The sequence below is a fragment of the Silurus aristotelis genome, assembly GCF_946808225.1.
Source record: "Silurus aristotelis genome assembly, chromosome: 4".
Taxonomy (NCBI): Eukaryota; Metazoa; Chordata; class Actinopteri; order Siluriformes; family Siluridae; genus Silurus; species Silurus aristotelis.
The window spans coordinates 7,875,281-7,893,648 of record NC_139577.1 but is presented as its reverse complement, the minus strand read 5'-3'; the positions used below and the strand labels follow the sequence as shown (position 1 = coordinate 7,893,648).

Genomic DNA, 18,368 nt, shown 5'->3' with positions numbered 1-18,368 from the left:
CAGAAGTCTTCATGGACTATCAGCGATAGCGATCAGCAGTTGTGGCTACAGTAAGAAAGAGACTTGTTGAATTGTGTTTATTGTGTTTCTTGCTTTTGACATTCATTCTCACTGCATGATTCCTGTGTGTGATGCAGCACTCTGTTATATTGCGTTTCTCTAGTATATTAATGGTTTCTATAGCTGTGGCATCATAATGATGATATTAAGAGATGGATTGATTCATGTATAACACCAGTAATTAATATTGATTAACAGTGAGCAAGTGAACAGTGGTAACTTGTTTATTTACAGATTTAAAAAAAATAAAAAAATAAAACATTATAACAATCCTTATGAGAGAATAAATCTCTTCTTTAATAAAACAAAATCGTAACAAAGAATGATTCTGATTGTCCATATGGATGAGTTTATCATGTCTCCTCGTATTTTGGCCTCTTCGGAGACGGTTCTTCTGAGCATCCTGGAGCAAAGAGACAGAGGTTATTAAGTATTCATTTGTGCATGTATGTGCGTGTGAAAGAAAGAAAGAAAGAAAGAAAGAGAGAGAGAGAGAGAGAGAGAGAGAGAGAGAGAGAGAGAGAGAGAGAGAGAGAGAGAGAGAGAGAGAGAGAGAGAGAGAGAGAGAGAGAGAGAGAGAGAGAGAGAGAGAGAGAGAGAGAGACCCACCCTCCTCCACCCGGTCTTCTCCATACAGGACATCTCTCGGCATGCTGAAGCTCACACACATCATTTCCTTGTTGGGCGCCACATTTCTAACCATGTGCACTTTACTCCATCCTTTTAGCGAGGTCCCTAACTTGAGTTCCGCTCGTTCCAGAACGTCCCTCTCGGGCTCGTCCTCTTTGGAGAAGCCATAAACGTGCAGCCTTGGCAGGACGTGATCGTCAGGATTCGGGTCAGCCTCACCTCCCCTCAGCAAGCCTCTGAAGGCGTCCAGGAAGTCGAGAGCTAACGCTGGCAGGTTCATGATCACGTGGATAGCGGATGAAGAACCCGAGCTCTTGATCAGATCAGGGAGACGCTCTCGCATCGGGCCTTGGATGAACTCCCGGCCATCGAGGTTAAAGGTTGTGACCTTGGAGTCGACCTTGTTGAGCTTTGCGTTGTGCTGAAGCCACTTGTAGGACTCAGGATTAAGGTCGTTGGCAAAGACGGAGCAGCCACGACGCGCTGCTAACACCGAGAACGGTCCGACTCCGGCGAAGACATCAAACACCACGTCACCTCGGCGGAGCAGCGACACCACGCGCTCGTGCTCCGTGCTGAGTCGAGGGTTCCAGTACACGCGCGAGAAATCAAACTCGTACGACACGCCGTTCTCCTTCACCTGGAAAAAGAATGAGAACATAAAACCTATAATAATAAGGAACACACAACAAGACGTCCTTCCTTTCATCCAAATGCTTTCTTTACTACTCACCTTTGCCACCATGTCGTTTTCTCCAGCTAACACCTCCATCTGAAAGTTTCTGTAAGTCGAGTCGATGGTGTTGGTTTTGTTCACTACAGAGGTAACGCCCGGGTTCTTGTCAATGATCACCTGACCTGTGGGATTGCATATCATTTAAAATAATTATTACAAAAGAGGTTAGGCATATACCACAACCCGGCCGTGTTCCTGCCCCCTTTTTCACCTATCAGATTTTTGTACGCCAACTGGTGGTCTCTGAGATTCATGTGAGCGATGTGGCCTACTCGGCTGAACCCTGACGTCACGTCAAGCCCTTCAGGAAGCACTGCGCGTAGCACCTCCTCGCTCTTCAGGTTCTCGTACGTCAGCTTGAGCGGGTAATGTCGGATCTCAGGCTCCACCCCCAATGCCTTTAGTGCTGCTGACTCCTCCTGGCTAAACGATTCGGCCGATTTGATTCTTTGAGGATCCAACAGTAGCAGCCGGTGTTCGCCATCTGTCTCCTTTGCCTCGTCATCGTCTACAACACGTTTTAGACCCGGCCTCTGCAGCGCTACCTTCTTCAGACTCTTGACGAGTCGGTTGAGGATGCGGGTGGGGATCCGTATCGCAGGAACCACGACCGTCTGTGTGAAAGCGTCACGATCCAAGACGGTCATCCCTCGTGTCACAGCGGGGGGCTGGTACAGGCTGAGTTCAGGATCCGTCATCACAGACTGCATGCGCAACGCGGAGGAGAAACGGCCCTCAGATGCTGTGATGGGACGGGAGACGAGGGGATGAACTCCAGCAGGGTGAGGAAAATCAATTAGAGCGAGCAGCCTGACAAGTCTCCTGCAGTGTCAAAAATCACACACACACACACACATCTGAACCTACAATATTTACAGGACGGACAGGAATAAAAAGGCAATCATTTGATAATTTGGTGAAAACTAAGCGTATTTTATTTAACGTGTGTCTCATTCTTAATTTCATTAAGTGTTCATTACTAAAAGAAACTGATTCATTTATTATGTTATTAACACTTCTTCTCATAATTAATTGTTGTTGGAGATGTTTATCCCCAAATGTAAAAAACTAAACAAAAAACAGGCTGCTCCTGTTAGGGGTCAGGATTCATCTGTCTTTTTTAAATCAATCAAATCTTCCCTCACCACATCCGTAAACCACCTCCTTAGCCTTCCTCTTAACCTGCCTGGTGGCTCCATCATTAGCATTCTTCTACCGATATATCTCATATCCCTCCTCTGCACATGTCCAAACCATATAAAAAAAAAAAGTTTGACCGATTTATTGTTTTGCATATAAATTTGCAGATAAATTACTCTGCAACTAATAGTTGATTGCGGGAACAATCGGCAAAAATCCATACCGGTAGTTTTTCCGGGTTACATTACATTACAGAAGGAGAGCGGCCTCTAAAGGCGAATAATATTTGTTTTGGCACGTGAGACTGCGCGCTGCACCTCATTCATGTTAATTCATAGTGCATTAACTCAAGTTAACAGATCAAATGAAAATTTATGTAATGCATCAGTAAATGGTGAAATTTACAAACAATAATCAAAACATTATTAGAGTTCAGTTAATGTTACAAATTGAATATTTCTTTAAAACATTATTTCACATAAATCCAAACAGTCATGCTTAAAATAGCTAATGTCTTCACAAAGCCCATTGCGTTAAATTTATTTTTGTAATAAAGTTTAGTACTAGTTTTCATGGAGTGTTACGTTTGTTTGTTTTTAATCCAGTATCCATTTAAAAAAGTATTGGTTGATTAATCGGGTATCGGCATGTACAATCCAACCGAGCTTTCGGTATCGGTAAAAAAAAAATCGTTAAAAAAAATCGGTCGACCTCTACTAATAATAATACTCGCGAATACACCGCTGCTGAAATAAGCTTTTATTTGATGTTTCAGTAGGGCTTCACTGGGAAAAATTAAATAATTACATCTTGCAATGAAATCATTTCACATCCAATGATTCTCTATAGGAGAAAAACCCGAAATCATTCCGGTGTATATTTAATAATACATTGATACATAATGATACATGTATACTGACATAACTCCGTCACTTATACCCCATGTGAATTTACTACTAATAATGTGTTTCATGTTGCAGACAGTCAAACTCCGCTTCTTACCTTAACATTCCCCCAGCTGCTCACACACGAGGGATTTCCTTTGACGTCATCTTTTGGCGACTCGTTTCCCCTTTCTGATTGGATGAGAGCGGCGAGAGCGTCAACGTCATTCACTGACGCGTAAACATTCCAGGTGGTCACATGACCACAATAGTTAGAAAGGCGAGCGAAAAGGTGTAGAGGAGCCGCAATCAATCTTTACTGGTATGTATATATGTTAGAAAAAGTGATTTAAAAAAAAAAAAAGAATGAGCGGCTTGTAGGAGGTAATGAAGCGTTTATCTGAGGCCTGAGGAGGAAAGTAAGACAGAAAGACAGAAAGAGAAGTGGAAATGAAAACAGAGATAGATAATACAACGGTGCAGAGTGAAGGAGGATATCGGACAGAAGAAGACGGAGATGAGACAACGACACTTCTGGGACAGGTAACACACACACACACACACACACAAACAGTTTATTAAAAGTTTATTTCTATAGCGCTTAACAACAGACATTGTCTCAAAGCAACTTTACAGAATTTTAAAAGTTAAGGTGAACGATGTGTATTTATCCCTTATGAGCAGCCAAGGTCACTGAGAGGAACCAGATTCAAAAGGGAAACCCATCCTCATTTGGGTGATATCAAGAGTGTGATTATATATCTTTAAACAATACAGAACATTGGAGAATGAGAGCTAATTGCATGAGCACTGGAATGTGTGATTATGAGTAATGTCCTTCCTCCAGGGGCTACTGAGCAACTCATAAAATAGCTCAACATTTGCGCCAATGTGCAAACCTTATACAAATGGTACGTCTTTAGATGGTTCGGGATGTTTACGAGTTCGGCATCTACTTCTTTAAAGGTCCACAATCTTCACGAGGTGGGACACGACTGGAAGCTGGCGCAACCTCAGGATGCCTCGGGATGGGGAGAGAAAGAGAAGCAGTGGAGAGGAATTAGCGTAGCTGCTGTTCATGATATTAACAGGACAAGTTGATAATGTGCATGTGATCAGATGTTCTGGAGCACAAGGTTATAATGTGATGTGCGTTATGTGTAGGCTTTGCTAAAAAAGATACGTCTTTAATCTGCACTTAAACTGGGAGAGTGTGTCTAAACCCCGAACACTGTCAGGAAGACTGTTCCAAAGTTTAGGAGCTAAATGTGAGAATGCTCTACCACCTTTAGTGGACTTTGCTATTCTAGGAACTACTTAAGGTCCAGAGTTTTGGGATCTTAAGGACCGTAATGGATTGTAGCGTGTTAAAAGACTAGTAAGATAAATGGGAGCTAAACTATTTAGTGTTTTGTAAGTAAGAAGCAGTAGTTTGTAGTCGATTCGAAACTTAACAGGTAGCCAGTGTAGGGATGAGAAGATTGGGGTTATGTGATCATATTTTCTGGACCTTGTAAGAACTCTGGCTGCTGCATTCTGGACTAACTGTAGCTCGTTTATTAATGATGCAGGACATCCTGTAAAGGGTAATCACGAAACCACAGGATCTTTCAAAGCTGCAGGATGTGTGAGAAGTGTGAGCAATCACGTGATAATAATGATCATAACCTGAACCATGGACTTTACATCTCTCTCTCTTTATTTTTATATATATATATATATATATATATATATATATATATATATATATATATATATATATATATATATATATATATATACACACACACACACACACAGTCACAATTCGTTGTCATGCGCTGTGTATTCCTGCTGTGTGTCTGTGTTTGTGTTTGGACATGGTACTTTGTGGTCAGTGCAGTCACATGCAGCTCTTGTGCACTTTGCACTTTTTTTGCAGCTGTGTTCTTGCTGAACTTTTAGTTTTGTTCTGATGATGTGGATTAAAAATCGCTCGGCTGCTGAAACATGTCCTGGTCAAATGTGTTTTTAAAGAAGTATATCGTTCGTTTCCCTTTTTTTTTTCCAGAAGGTCGAATGTCTCATACCCTGGTTAACATTTCTGCTTACTGTCTTACTCAATACTAATGATAATAACATAAATAATAATCATAAAAAGAATTAGAGATGGCACTGGTCTGATCTGATTACCATTTCATGGCCAACAGAATGTACTTTCATTTATTGGTAATGTGAGCAACATGTAATTACAAAATTAAATAAGAAGTGGCATATTTATAAATAGAAGACACAGTAGTGTCTATAATACAATATAATGCAGTAAAATGTACAGGATGGGTATCAGCATGATGGCAGGAGAAGTTTGTGGATTGGAGATCAGAGAGGAAGAAAAGAAAATGAGTGTTAAATCCTGTAACAAACAGATACAGAAGAGGGTGAATTAGATTGAATGATACCTGATTTTGCCTAGATATTAAAAACGACAGTCATTTGTCACTAATTATTTAACAAGTCATATGTTTTAAATGATAAACATGATCTAATCTAGATGTGCCACTCCAACAGATGCAGAGGGTGCAGAATCTCATGTCCATGATGTGTGAAGAAAGATATGAGAGTAACAGTGATGTAAAAATGCGAAATGTTCACGTATCTCATTAATACTCGGGTCAGAACCTTCACACGAATGTGCATCATTTATGAGAAACCCCCTGCAGCTTCTACACACACACACACACACACACACACACACACACACACACACACACACACACTAACTATTACTAATAATATTACTATTAACTCTGTGTGTGTTTTAGGATGGTCAGGTCTCCTCAGGTTCATCCTCTTTTATGTTCTCTGTATTTAATCTGATGAACGCCATCATGGGAAGTGGGATCCTGGGGTTAGCGTACGCTATGGCCAGCACAGGCATCGTGGCCTTCAGGTGAGCTGTACATCCTACTGCTTTAATGCGTTAAACATATCAGAAGATGGACGAATTGATGAGACAGGATTAGCAGCAGCTGGTCATTTACTACAAGTTTATCTGCAGATTATATGGAATATAAAGCTGTGGAATGTGAAGGTGTTTCCTCCTGCCTGTCCTCAGTATGAGAGCATTCAGGAAAAATTAACATTTAGCTAAATAGACGGTGCTTGCGATTATACAGCGGGGTAAATAAGTATTTGACACATCAGCATTTTTATCAGTAAGGGGATTTCTAAGTGGGCTATTGACACAAAATTTCCACCAGATGTAGCCATCAAGCCAAATATTGAATTCATACAAAGAAACAGAACATTTAAGTATAAAAGTTGAGTCATAATAAATAAAGTTAAATGACACAGGGAATAAGTACTGAACACACTTTATTTAATACTTTGTAGAAAAGCCTTTGTTGGTGATTACAGCTTCTAGACGCCTCTTGTATGGGGAGACCAGTCGTCTGCATTGCTCAGGAGTGATTCTGGCCCATTCTTCCACACAAATTGTCTTTAAATCTTGAAGGTTCCTTGGGCCTCTTTTATGAACTTTGACCTTCAGTTCTCTCCATAGATTTTCAATGGGATTTAGGTCAGGTGATTGACTGGGCCATTCAAGCAACTTGATTTTCTTTCTTTGAAACCACTTCATTGTTTCCTTGGCCTTGTGTTTGGGATCATTGTCTTGCTGAAATGTCCACCCTCTTTTTATTTTCAGCTTTCTGGTAGATGGCAGCAGATTATTATCCAGAATGTCCCGGTACATTTCTCCATTCATTCTGCCTTCAATAATATGAAGTCTGCCAGTACCCCTTGCTGAAAAGCAGCCCCAAACCATGATGCTTCCACCCCCAAACTTAACTGTTGCTTTGGTGTTCTTGGGTGGTGGGCAGTGCCATTTCTTCTCCAAACATGGTGTGTAGAATGACTGCCAAAAAGTAAAATTTTGCTTTCATCTGACCATACTATAGTTTGTTTAGCAATGAAGTCTTGCGTGGTGATCGTGCATGGATGCCATGGCGGTCGAGTGCATTGCTTATAGTTTTCTTTGAAACAACAGTACCTGCTGATGCAAGGTCTTCCTGAAGTTCTGCCCGAGTGGTTCTTGGCTCTTGGCGAACTCTCCTGATTATTCTTTGGACTTCTCGGACAGGGATATTACGTGGAGCACCTGATCGTGGCCGGTTTATGGTAAACTGATGCTTCCATTTCCGGAAAATGGCCCCCACCCACAGTGCTCACAGGAACATTCAGCATTCTGGAAATGCGCCTATAACCAATCCCATCAAAATGCTTTTCAACGATAAGATTACGAAGATCTTGAAAGAGTTCTTTGCTTTTACCCATCATGAAGTCTTTCCTGTGTGCCTCCTGGGTAATGAGAAGCCTTTCTAGGCCATCAATTAGGACTAAAGCAGCTGATATCAATTAGTACTGATAGGGGGCAGGGTTTCTTTCTCAATACTGACAGATTTCAGGTAATCTCCTGGCTTTCTGTGCCTTTTTGCACCTTGTTATCTTCATGTGTTAATACTTATTCCCTGTGTCATTTCACTTTATTTATTATGACTCAACTTGTATACTTAAATGTTCTGACTTCTTTGTATGAATTCAATATTTGGCTTGATGGCTACATCTGGTGGAAATTTTGTGTCAATAGACCACTTAGAAATCCCCTTACTGATAAAAATGCTGATGTGTCAAATACTATTATTAGTAGTTATCGTAATTAGTTTTTAGTTTTATTAGTTATTAAGGAGTAGGATTGAACTTAGTTCTTATTATATTTTATACACAGTATATCACTTTTGTTCCAATTATAGAGCAGCATATTGCCAAAAAAAATTACAAAGTATAAAAAAAATATAAATAAATTATATACATTTACATTCAGAGTACTGTATTAGTTTTACTTAAACATTATTAATATTATTTACAGTTCTATATAGAGCTGTGTGTTGCTAAAATTGTCTCAGTAAGTTCACCTTAAGCATGATATACATGTGTATCACGTGCACACACACACACACGCTGTGTTAAAGTGCCTGTGTGTTGTGTGCAGTATTTTGTTGTTGCTGGTCTCCAGTTTGGCCGCCTACTCCGTCCACCTCCTACTCACACTGTGTGACCAGACAGGTGATATGACCTTTAACCTCATTACTCTTGCATCTTCTAACCCCCAAATGCCCCTGGTCCTGCTGCCGAGGATTAATATTCTGCTTTCAGTCTAACACCATTCTGTGTGTGTGTGTGTGTTTGCTTCATGTTTGTGAAATAATCTTTTCTTTCATTCTTTCACATCTCTATAACTTTATATTGTATAGATGTTATTTAGAAAGAGTAGTAATGAGTTCAGTGATAAAAGAATGTGTGTATTATTCGCATGTAGGCTTGAGCTCGTATGAAGGACTGGGAGAGAGAGCCTTCAGCAAAGCTGGAAAGGTATGCAGGCCTTAATCGTCTCCTACACCCTATCTAGTGCACTACATGCATAACAAGGAGGGATTTGGGTTTACATCTCCGTGTTTGTTTTTCTCTGTAAGGTTCTGGTGGCATGTACCATCCTCATCCAGAACATAGGGGGTAAGGAATCACACACGCACTATAAACTACACACACACACACACACACACACACACACACACACACAGTAATCTATACACACACACACACACACACACACACACACACACACACTGCATATGCACTCTACACACATACAGACTGCACATATGCAGTACACACACTATGCATGCTACACATATGCTGCACACTCACACACACACACACACATACACATTATACACAGCAGTGGTGGACAGTCTTCTTCTTCTTCATTCGGCTGCTTTCATTAGGGGTCGCCACGGTGGAATATCCATCTCCATACCACTCTGTCCTCTACATCTGCCCTTTTTCAACCCAACTACCTGCATGTCTTCCCTCACCACATCCATAAACCTCCTCCTTCGCCTTCTTTTTTTCCTCCTCCATGTTTTATGCTAGATCCCCTTCCTAACGCAACCCACCCCATTTATCCGGGCTTGGGACAGGTATTAACAGTGCACTTGCTTGTGCAACCCTAATGGCTGGGTAAGTGGTGGACAGTAAATGTAATTAGACTTAGACATACTTTATTGACCCCGTGATGGAAATAACTGTGTTACAGCAGCAGGTTACACAAACAGTAATCTGTACTTTACTGCAGTATTTCATTTTGGGGAGACTTTCATTGTAACTTCACTCCATACAATATCTTATACTTTTTACTCCACTACATTTTGTGAAATCGGTCATTGGTTTATAATTATAAGAATAAAAACGCAACTGACCAAGCAGACAGCAAGCCACCAATCAGGGTAGAGTGCTGTTTTTATTGTGATTGGCGCTTGGTGGTATCTACTTATCACCAAATTACAGTTCAGCATCAGTATAACAGCGAACAGAACATTTAAGGAGGAATAAACAATGAAAGAAACTTCAGATTCGAACTCGCCACACCACCTGTGGTCTTATTTACGTGATTCTTTTGAAGTGGTTAAAAAGAAGGTTTTGGGCTCATTATCATTTATTAGATATCAATTCGTGTTTAACTTATTAATATCATTCCAAGCAAAAATGATAATAGGAACATTATAGCCATAAAAAATCATAGTACATTGGATACTTAAATACACACACACACACACACACACACACACACACACACACACACACACACACACACACACACACACACACACACAAAGATTATAATAAGTAAACATCTACTACACACATTGAACCAGGGTTGAACAAAGGTACACCAACATATATTTTATGTTGGTGTTATATATATTATATATATATTTTAAAATAAAAAAAAGTATATCAAAATAAACTACAAAATACAGCAGCCACATCATGCATCAAAACAAACTACTGTATTTTTGGGAGCATAAAACGTTCCATTAATGGGCCTATTTGATCACCTTCACCATTACACTGACTCAATTTATAAAGTAAACAATGTCTGATAGCGACAACTTTTCTCAGGCTGAGTCACGCAATAAATCTGACATATAGAACACCCACTCAATGATAAACAAGTCATTTATAAGAAGACGACTGATGGCACCTGTGTTCATAGCAACTAGTTTCTAACAACTTAATCATAAATTTAATATTATTATATATCAGGCAGTCATTCATGCAATGGTATGCAAAATCATAATCCTACTAAACAGCAACTTCAAATAGGGTTTAATATTCAGCAATCAAATATTTATTTCATCAATCATTGGACACCTATTTGAAAAGTCTGGGCAACTACTGAGTAGGCATCAATTAGAGGCCGCATTTTCTATGACGTCATCATGTTGACTTCTTACAAAGTATTTTACAATATTATTATATTATTATTATAATATTATTATTACAATATTATAACTACAAAAATACAAAACAAGTACTTTGATACGAAATTTGAAGCCATTTTTATTAACCCTATTAAATACTAATGACAAAATCCTATTTTATATTTGAAATACGTATTGAACACACTGTAAAACTAATTGTGTGTGTTACACATTTTGCTTTCTCTCTCTCTCTCTCTCTCTCTCTCTCTCTCTCTCTCTCTCTCTCTCTCTCTCTCTCTCTCTCTCTCTCTCTCTCTCTCTCTCTCTCTCTCTCTCTCTCTCTCTCTCTCTCTCCCCCCCTCCCTCCCTCCCTCCCTCTCTCACAGCCATGGCTACCTACATGTTCATCCTAAAGATGGAACTTCCTCCCACCATCAGCAGCTTTATCAAAGCAGAGCATTCTGGGTAAATTGCCCCAGTTATAATTAGAGCCTTGAGGGAATTTACAAATGGTTTAAAAACAAAACAGTTTCTATATAAATGAATGTGTGTGTGTGTTTGTGTGTGTGTGCACAGTGTATGGTATGAGAATGGTGTGGATTTATTGATCCTGGCCACAGTGTGTGTGGTGCTTCCTCTTGCTCTGCTGCCCAAAATTGGTAAGTAGGATTGTGTTTGTGTGTGTGTGTGTGTGTGTGTGTGTGTGTGTGTGTGTGTTAGCTTTATGATTAGTTTTGCTCTCTATCTTGTGTGTGTGTGTGTGTGTGTGTGTGTGTGTGTGTGTGTGTGTGTGTGTGTGTGTGTGTGTGTGTATGTGTGTGTGTGTGTGTGCTGGCAGGTTTCCTGGGTTACAGCAGCAGCCTGTCGTTCTTTTTCATGCTGTTTTTTGCTGTTGTGGCAAGTTGTTTTTATTTCTTTTACACCACAGCAATCTAGAATCTAATCATAATTTTGATCGATTTAGAGTTACATTTAATGTTCCTGTTCTCTTACATTATAGCATCTATAAACACACATTCTGCATGACATGTAAACTCCTCTGTCCTGAAGATTTTACAGCTTTAATGCTGACTGTTACAAAGTGCTCACACTGGAGACTCCTTCCATACGTTACACAAACGTCTCCTTACAGACCAAGAATTTGTCCAAGTCTCTTTGAACAAGCCGCTGCTATAGTGACCATAATGCATCAGAAGGAGTGCATGAATATATAAAGCTGCACTACTGTCAGAACTGCTGTTCTAGAGAATTCTGTTCCACCTTCTGGCCAATCAGAGTCCAGAACACAGAATTTATTAATGACTGAATTGACTGATTACCTTATGTGTTCAGGTGGTGGTGAAGAAATGGTCAGTTCCATGTCCACTGCCTGACAACTCTACTCTCACTCTGGTAATACACACACACACACACACACACACACACACACACACACATACACACACTATCTCTCTCTCTCTCTCTCTCTCTCTCTCTCTCTCTCTCTCTCTCTCTCTCTCTCTCTCTCTCTCTCTCTCTCACACACACCCACACATCTACACACTCATATTTTTGTCTCTTATTTTTGTGTGTAGCAGATCTCTAACTCATCTGTCTCAGACTGCAACGCTCGTCTCTTTATCTTTTCCAGTAAGGTGAGATTCACACATACACCCACACACACACACACACACACACACACACACACACACACACACACACACACACACACACACACACATCAATCTCATTATATCATTTTATTAATCATATTCTTCCATATCACATCATAGTATACAAGTACTAACACACTGTGTGTGTGTGTGTGTGTGTGTGTGTGTGTGTGTGTGTGTGTGTGTGTGTGTGTGTGTGTGTGTAAGAGCGCCTATGCCATCCCCACTATGGCTTTCTCCTTCTTGTGTCACACTGCAGTCTTGCCCATTTACTGTGAGCTCCAGCGGTCAGTAAACACACACACACACACACACACACACACACACACACACACACACAGAACTCTCGAACAACAGGGGAAATATATCCTGTTTGAGATATATTGAGATTTGTAATATATTAAGGACTTATTAGGGGCGGAGCTTATTGTATGGAACTTCACTGATTGGTTAAACACAACACTGATGATCACTACAATTACAGTCTAGATAATTAGCCGCTGTCTCTCCTTAAATTGTGGTTGCCTAGCAACACTTTACAGAACTACTACTTCTAATACTAAAGGGCATGATTGCATATACTCTGTGTGTCTGTGTGTGTGTCTGTGTGTGTCTGTGTGTGTGTGTGTGTGTGTGTGTGTGTGTGTGTGTGTGTGTTTCAGACCCACTAAGCAGAGGATGCAGAAAGTGGCCAATGTGAGCATATCTCTCAGCTTTCTGGTCTACCTGGTCTCTGCCCTCTTTGGCTATCTGACCTTCTATGGTAAGACAGGTGGGGCATGTGGCCCAAACCTTCACTTCTCACTTCCTGTAAGAAACCAAAATCTCATTCAGATCAGTTTTAAGTCTTCAACAGCCATTACACAATGTTTATTACTACATACTACATTCTTTTTTTTTTATTTTATTTTTTTTTATAATAAAACAGTGTAAACTGATATACAGTGGGTACGGAAAGTATTCAGAGCCCCTTAAATTTTCACTCTTTGTTTTATTGCAGCCATTTGCTAAAATAATTTAAGTTCATTTCTTTTCCTCATGAATGTACACACAGCTCCCCATATTGACAGAAAACACAGAATTTTTGACATTTTGGCAGATTTATTAAAAAAGTAAAACTGAAATATCACATGGTCCTAAGTATTCAGACCCTTTACTGTGACACTTATATATTTAACTCAGGTGCTTTCCATTTCTTCTGATCATCCTTGAGATGGTTCTACACCTTCATTTGAGTCCAGCTGTGTTTGATTAAACTGATTGGACTTGATTAGGAAAGCCACACACCTGTCTATATAAGACCTTCCAGATCACAATGCATGTCAGAGCAAATGAGAATCATGAGGTCAAAGGAACTGCCTGAAGAGCTCAGAGACAGAATTGTGGCAGGGCACAGATCTGGCCAAGGTTACAAAAAGATTTCTGCTGCACCTAAGGTTTCTAGGAGCACAGTGGCCTCCATAATCCTCAAATGGAAGACGTTTGGGACGACCTGAAACCCTCCTAGAGCTGGCCGTCTGGCCAAACTAAGCTATCAGGGGAGAAGAGCCTTGGTGAGAGAGGTAAAGAAGAACCCAAAGATCACTGTGGCTGAGCTCCAGAGATGCAGTCAGGAGATGGGAGAAAGTTGTAGAAAGTCAACCATCACTGCAGCCCTCCACCAGTCGGGGCTTTATGGCAGAGTGGCCCGACGGAAGCCTCTCCTCAGTGCAAGACACATGAAAGCCCGCATGGAGTTTGCTAAAAAAAACCCAGAGAAATAAGATTCTCTGGTCTGATGAGACCGAGATAGAACTTTTTGGCCTTAATTCTAAGCGGTATGTGTGGAGAAAACCAGGCACTGCTCATTACCTGTCCAATACAGTCCCAACAGTGAACCATGGTGGTGGCAGCATCATGCTGTGGGGGTGTTTTTCAGCTGCAGGGACAGGACGACTGGGTGCAATCGAGGGAAAGATGAATGCGGCCAAGTACAGGGATATCCTGGACAAAAACCTTCTCCAGAGTGCTCTGGACCTCAGACTGGGCCGAAGGTTTACCTTCCAACAAGACAATGACCCTAAGCACACAGGTAAAATAACGAAGGAGTGGCTTCACAACAACTCCGTGACTGTTCTTGAATGGCCCAGCCAGAGCCCTGACTTAAACCCAATTGAGCATCTCTAGAGAGACCTAAAAATGGCTGTCCACCAACGTTTACCATCCAACCTGACAGAACTGGAGAGGACCTGCAAGGAGGAATGGCAGAGGATCCCCAAATCCAGGTGTGAAAGACTTGTTGCATCTTTCCCAAAAAGGCTCATGGCTGTATTAGATCAAAAGGGGGCTTCTACTAAATACTGAGCAAAGGGTCTGAATACTTAGGACCATGTGCAATTTCAGTTTTACTTTTTTTATAAATCTGCAACAATGTCAACAATTCTGTGTTTTTCTGTCAGTATGGGGTGCTATGTGTACATTCATGAGGAAGAAAAATTAACTTAAATGATTTTAGCAAATGGCTGCAATATAACAGAGTGAAAAATTTAAGGGGTTCTGAATACTTTCCGTACCCACTGTATATACAGCATAAACAAATATAAATTAGCAACAGTATAAACAGCTTATCAATCAATTAATTCACCAAATAAATGAATAAATAAATAGACTGGTGGCCAAGCATATACAGTTCTTAATAAATTATTAAAAATTTAAATAAAAACAATTACAAATAAGATTACCTAAATAAATACAAATTATTGAAATAATAGTAAATAAAATATTATAAAAATATGAATAATAGATTATCCAATAAAAACGATCCCCCAAATAAATAATAAATAAATAATTTCACAGAATGAGATTTAGTAATTCCAATCGCAAATGATCCTTTCTTTTTTTGTATTATTAATAATATTTTTTTTAGTTTTAGTTTTTGTTAGTTGGGATTTGAATCCTGAATAGCTTTGAACATGTACTTGAAAATAGTAAAAATAAATAAATAAAAATGTTTTACTTATTGATTACATCAGTCGCAAATATACAATATCTAACAAAAGTGAGTACACCCCTCACATTTTAGCAAATATTTTAGTATCTTCACAAGGGACAATACTATAGAAATAAAACTTGGATATATTTTAGAGTAGTCAGTGTGCAGCTTGTATAGCAGTACAGATTTACTGCCCTCTGAAAATAACTTTACAGCCATTATTGGCAAAATAGCTGGCAACAAAAGTGAGTACATGTCAACACTGTGTCCAAAGTGTAAATATTTAGTATGAGCACCATTGTTATCCAGCACGGCCTTAATCCTCCTGGACATGGAATTCACCAGAGCTGCACAGGTTGTTGCTGGGATCCTCTTTCACTCCTCCATAATGACGTTACAGAGCTGGATGCCCCACAGGTGCCCATAGGGTTCAGATCAGGAGACATACTTGGCCACTCCACCACCTTTAGCTTCTTCAGCAAAGCAGTTGTCATCTTGGCAGTCGTTTTCATGTTCTGCTTCAGAATGTCACAGTACATGGAACCCATGTTTCCCTCAATGAACTCAATCCCTCACTCATGCAGCCCCAGACCATGATGCTACCACCACCATGCTTGACTATAGGCCAGACACAATTTTCTTGGTACTCCTCACCAGGGCGTCAGCACACATGGTTGACACCATCTGAGCCAAACAAGTTTATCTTAATCTCATCAGACCACAGGACATGGTTCCAATAATTTATGCTCTTCCACAGGTTGTCTTCAGCAAACTGTTTGTGGGCTTTCTTGTAAAACCCGCTTAAGAAGAGGCTTCCTTAAGACAGCCATGCAAACCGACTTGTTGCAGTGTGCAGCGTATGGTCTGACAAGTGGACCTTCTGCAACCTTTAAAGCAATGCTGGCAGCACCTATCCATCTGTTTTTGAAGCAGCTTCTGCACCTGACCCACAGCACAAGGACTTTTTTGATTGACCCTTGCGAGGTCTGTTCCAAATGGAAACTCTCTGTATGACCCTGACCACTGTACTGTAACTCAGTTTCAGGGTGTCGATGATCTTCTCCAAGCCTTGGCCATCTTTATGAAGAGTAACAATGCTAATGATCAATTCCTCAGAGAGTTCTTTGCCATGAGGTGCCATGTAAAACATCCAGTGGTCAATATGAGAAAATTGTACTCAAAGCACCAAATTATAACTGCTCTTATACAAGATACACAAATTTGTAATGTCCTGTCAAGCAGAAGAAAACATGAACATCATGATAAGGACACAGCTTTCAGCTTTCATGTATATGACATACAGCTTTTATCACTTAGAGTGTACTCACATTTGTTGCCAGCTATTTAGAGAATAATGGCTGTATGTTAAGTTCTTTTGAGAGGATAGTAAATCTGTCCTGCTATACAGGCTGCACATTGACTACTCTAAAATATATCCAATTTTCCTTTCTATAGTATTGGCCCTTGAGAAGATATAGTAAAATGGTTGTTAAAATGTGAGGGGTGTACTCACTTTTGTGAGATACTGTAATTGTTTGTGTGTTTCAGGTCAGGTAGACTCAGAGTTGTTGCGAGGATATGATGTTTACCTGCCACGTGATGTGTTGGTGATGTCGGTGCGCCTCGCGATCCTATTGGCTGTGCTGCTTACTGTGCCTCTCATCCACTTCCCCGTGAGTGACAATTTCTTCTACACCGCTTCCATCCTCCTGTTTCTATACTAAGATCATGCACAAAGCACCTTCATTTATACTGCATAGTATTTATATTATAGGATATACAATCAGGAGCCTCCCATTAGCTACAGCCTAGATTACTAATCTGCATCCGGACCTTTCTCTGTGTCCCTCCCTCTGACCTCAGGCCCGTAAAGCCATGTTAACATTATTTAGAGGAGAGAGACCCTTCTCCTGGTTGTCTCACTGCGTCTCTACATTTGTCCTCATTATCATTATCGAGCTGCTGGCCATCTACGTCCCGGACATCAGGAATGTCTTCGGAGTAGTTGGTGAGTTTGTGTGTGTGTGTTATGACTATAGTAAAATGCAATCATACTGTAGTAATTTCTAGTGACTTTACTCTTTGTGTACATGTGTACGTGTGTGTGTTATGACTATAGTAAAATGCAATCGTTAATTATTTCTAGTGACTTTACTGTTTGTGTGTGTGTGTGTGTGTGCACGCATGTTCTCCAGGTTCCACCACCTCCACCTGTTTGCTGTTCGTGTATCCCGCCCTGTTTTATTTGCGTGTCAATAATGACCGCACCAGAAATTCCAAATTTATTGGGGTGAAAACACAAACACACATTTTTAAGTTAACACATTACTGGAAAAGATAAAATCTCACCTCTCTCTCTTTCTGTGTTTCCAGGCTGTCGCACTTATGGTGTTTGGTGTGTTTGTGGGTTTGCTGAGTCTCAGTGTCATAATCATTTCGTGGGCACAGGCATCCTGACAATATTACCTCTGACCTCTACTTCCACTTCTGCAAACGTTTGCACAGTTGCATGAACACTGAACAAATCCTAATAAGTTGGAGATGTCATGAGCGGAACACGTAGTTTATACTTAATTACACAGGGGGACCGTATTTACTGTGACATGGTGCAAGCTTTACACATTTACACACAGAGACCGACATTTTCTCAACATGGTTTACATTTTATGACAGGGGACACCCTTATTACCAACGATAATCAGACATGATCAGAGTCTGATACAGATTTATTTTCTTAATGTTTATAGTAAACCAATGTATCATTTTTCTATGGTATGTGATTTCAGGTTGCTGAGTGATAAAAGGGAAATGCTGTTTTTTGTATCATGATCGTCTTTTTGGTTTTGATTATAGACTTATTATATATTATAATCATATATTGATTATATATTTCATTTCCTCAGGATTGTCTCAGTGCGTGTAATTTTGATTTTTCCAAGCAAAGCAATTCTTTTGATTAAGTAAAAAAATCTTTGGTTTTGGTGTTGCGGCAAA

The 18,368-nt window shown here is 40.1% G+C and overlaps 2 protein-coding genes across 4 annotated transcripts; one reads left to right on the top strand and one right to left on the bottom strand.

Moving 5' to 3' along the window:
- Positions 1-63: 63 nt before the first annotated feature.
- trmt5 (tRNA methyltransferase 5) lies at positions 64-3,661 on the bottom strand. 2 transcript variants are annotated; one of them, XM_083539800.1, is made up of 5 exons: positions 3,569-3,661; positions 1,638-2,248; positions 1,424-1,548; positions 670-1,330; positions 64-463 (listed from the first exon to the last, which is right to left on the bottom strand). In XM_083539800.1, exons 1-5 carry the CDS (start codon positions 3,574-3,576, stop codon positions 414-416), a joined length of 1,455 nt encoding a protein of 484 aa, XP_083395926.1. In that variant the 5' UTR covers positions 3,577-3,661; the 3' UTR covers positions 64-413. The 2 variants fall into 2 exon arrangements, with proteins under 2 accessions (XP_083395926.1, XP_083395927.1); XM_083539801.1 differs by having other exon boundaries at positions 1,638-2,596; positions 2,765-3,591.
- Positions 3,662-3,702: 41 nt separating this feature from the next.
- Positions 3,703-18,197, top strand: slc38a6 (solute carrier family 38 member 6). 2 transcript variants are annotated; one of them, XM_083539804.1, is made up of 16 exons: positions 3,703-3,993; positions 6,252-6,379; positions 8,480-8,553; positions 8,807-8,859; positions 8,961-9,000; positions 11,138-11,216; positions 11,328-11,410; positions 11,590-11,648; positions 12,084-12,143; positions 12,329-12,385; positions 12,611-12,690; positions 13,066-13,166; positions 16,923-17,047; positions 17,238-17,382; positions 17,570-17,664; positions 17,748-18,197. In XM_083539804.1, exons 1-16 carry the CDS (start codon positions 3,901-3,903, stop codon positions 17,829-17,831), a joined length of 1,356 nt encoding a protein of 451 aa, XP_083395930.1. In that variant the 5' UTR covers positions 3,703-3,900; the 3' UTR covers positions 17,832-18,197. The 2 variants fall into 2 exon arrangements, with proteins under 2 accessions (XP_083395930.1, XP_083395929.1); XM_083539803.1 differs by having other exon boundaries at positions 12,326-12,385.
- The last annotated feature ends 171 nt before the right edge of the window (positions 18,198-18,368 follow it).

Bases quoted from the DNA above. Each gene is read 5' to 3' on its own strand.
- trmt5 (XM_083539800.1), bottom strand. The intron at 1,549-1,637 runs GTGAAAAAGGGG...GCAATCCCACAG, and splicing joins GGCGTACAAAAATCTGATAG to GTCAGGTGATCATTGACAAG. The intron at 464-669 runs GTGGGTCTCTCT...TCTTTGCTCCAG, and splicing joins AGAAGACCGGGTGGAGGAGG to GATGCTCAGAAGAACCGTCT.
- slc38a6 (XM_083539803.1), top strand. From the start codon at position 3,901: ATGAAAACAGAGATAGATAATACAACGGTGCAGAGTGAAGGAGGATAT. The intron at 8,860-8,960 runs GTATGCAGGCCT...TTTCTCTGTAAG, and splicing joins CCTTCAGCAAAGCTGGAAAG to GTTCTGGTGGCATGTACCAT. The intron at 13,167-16,922 runs GTAAGACAGGTG...TGTGTGTTTCAG, and splicing joins TGGCTATCTGACCTTCTATG to GTCAGGTAGACTCAGAGTTG.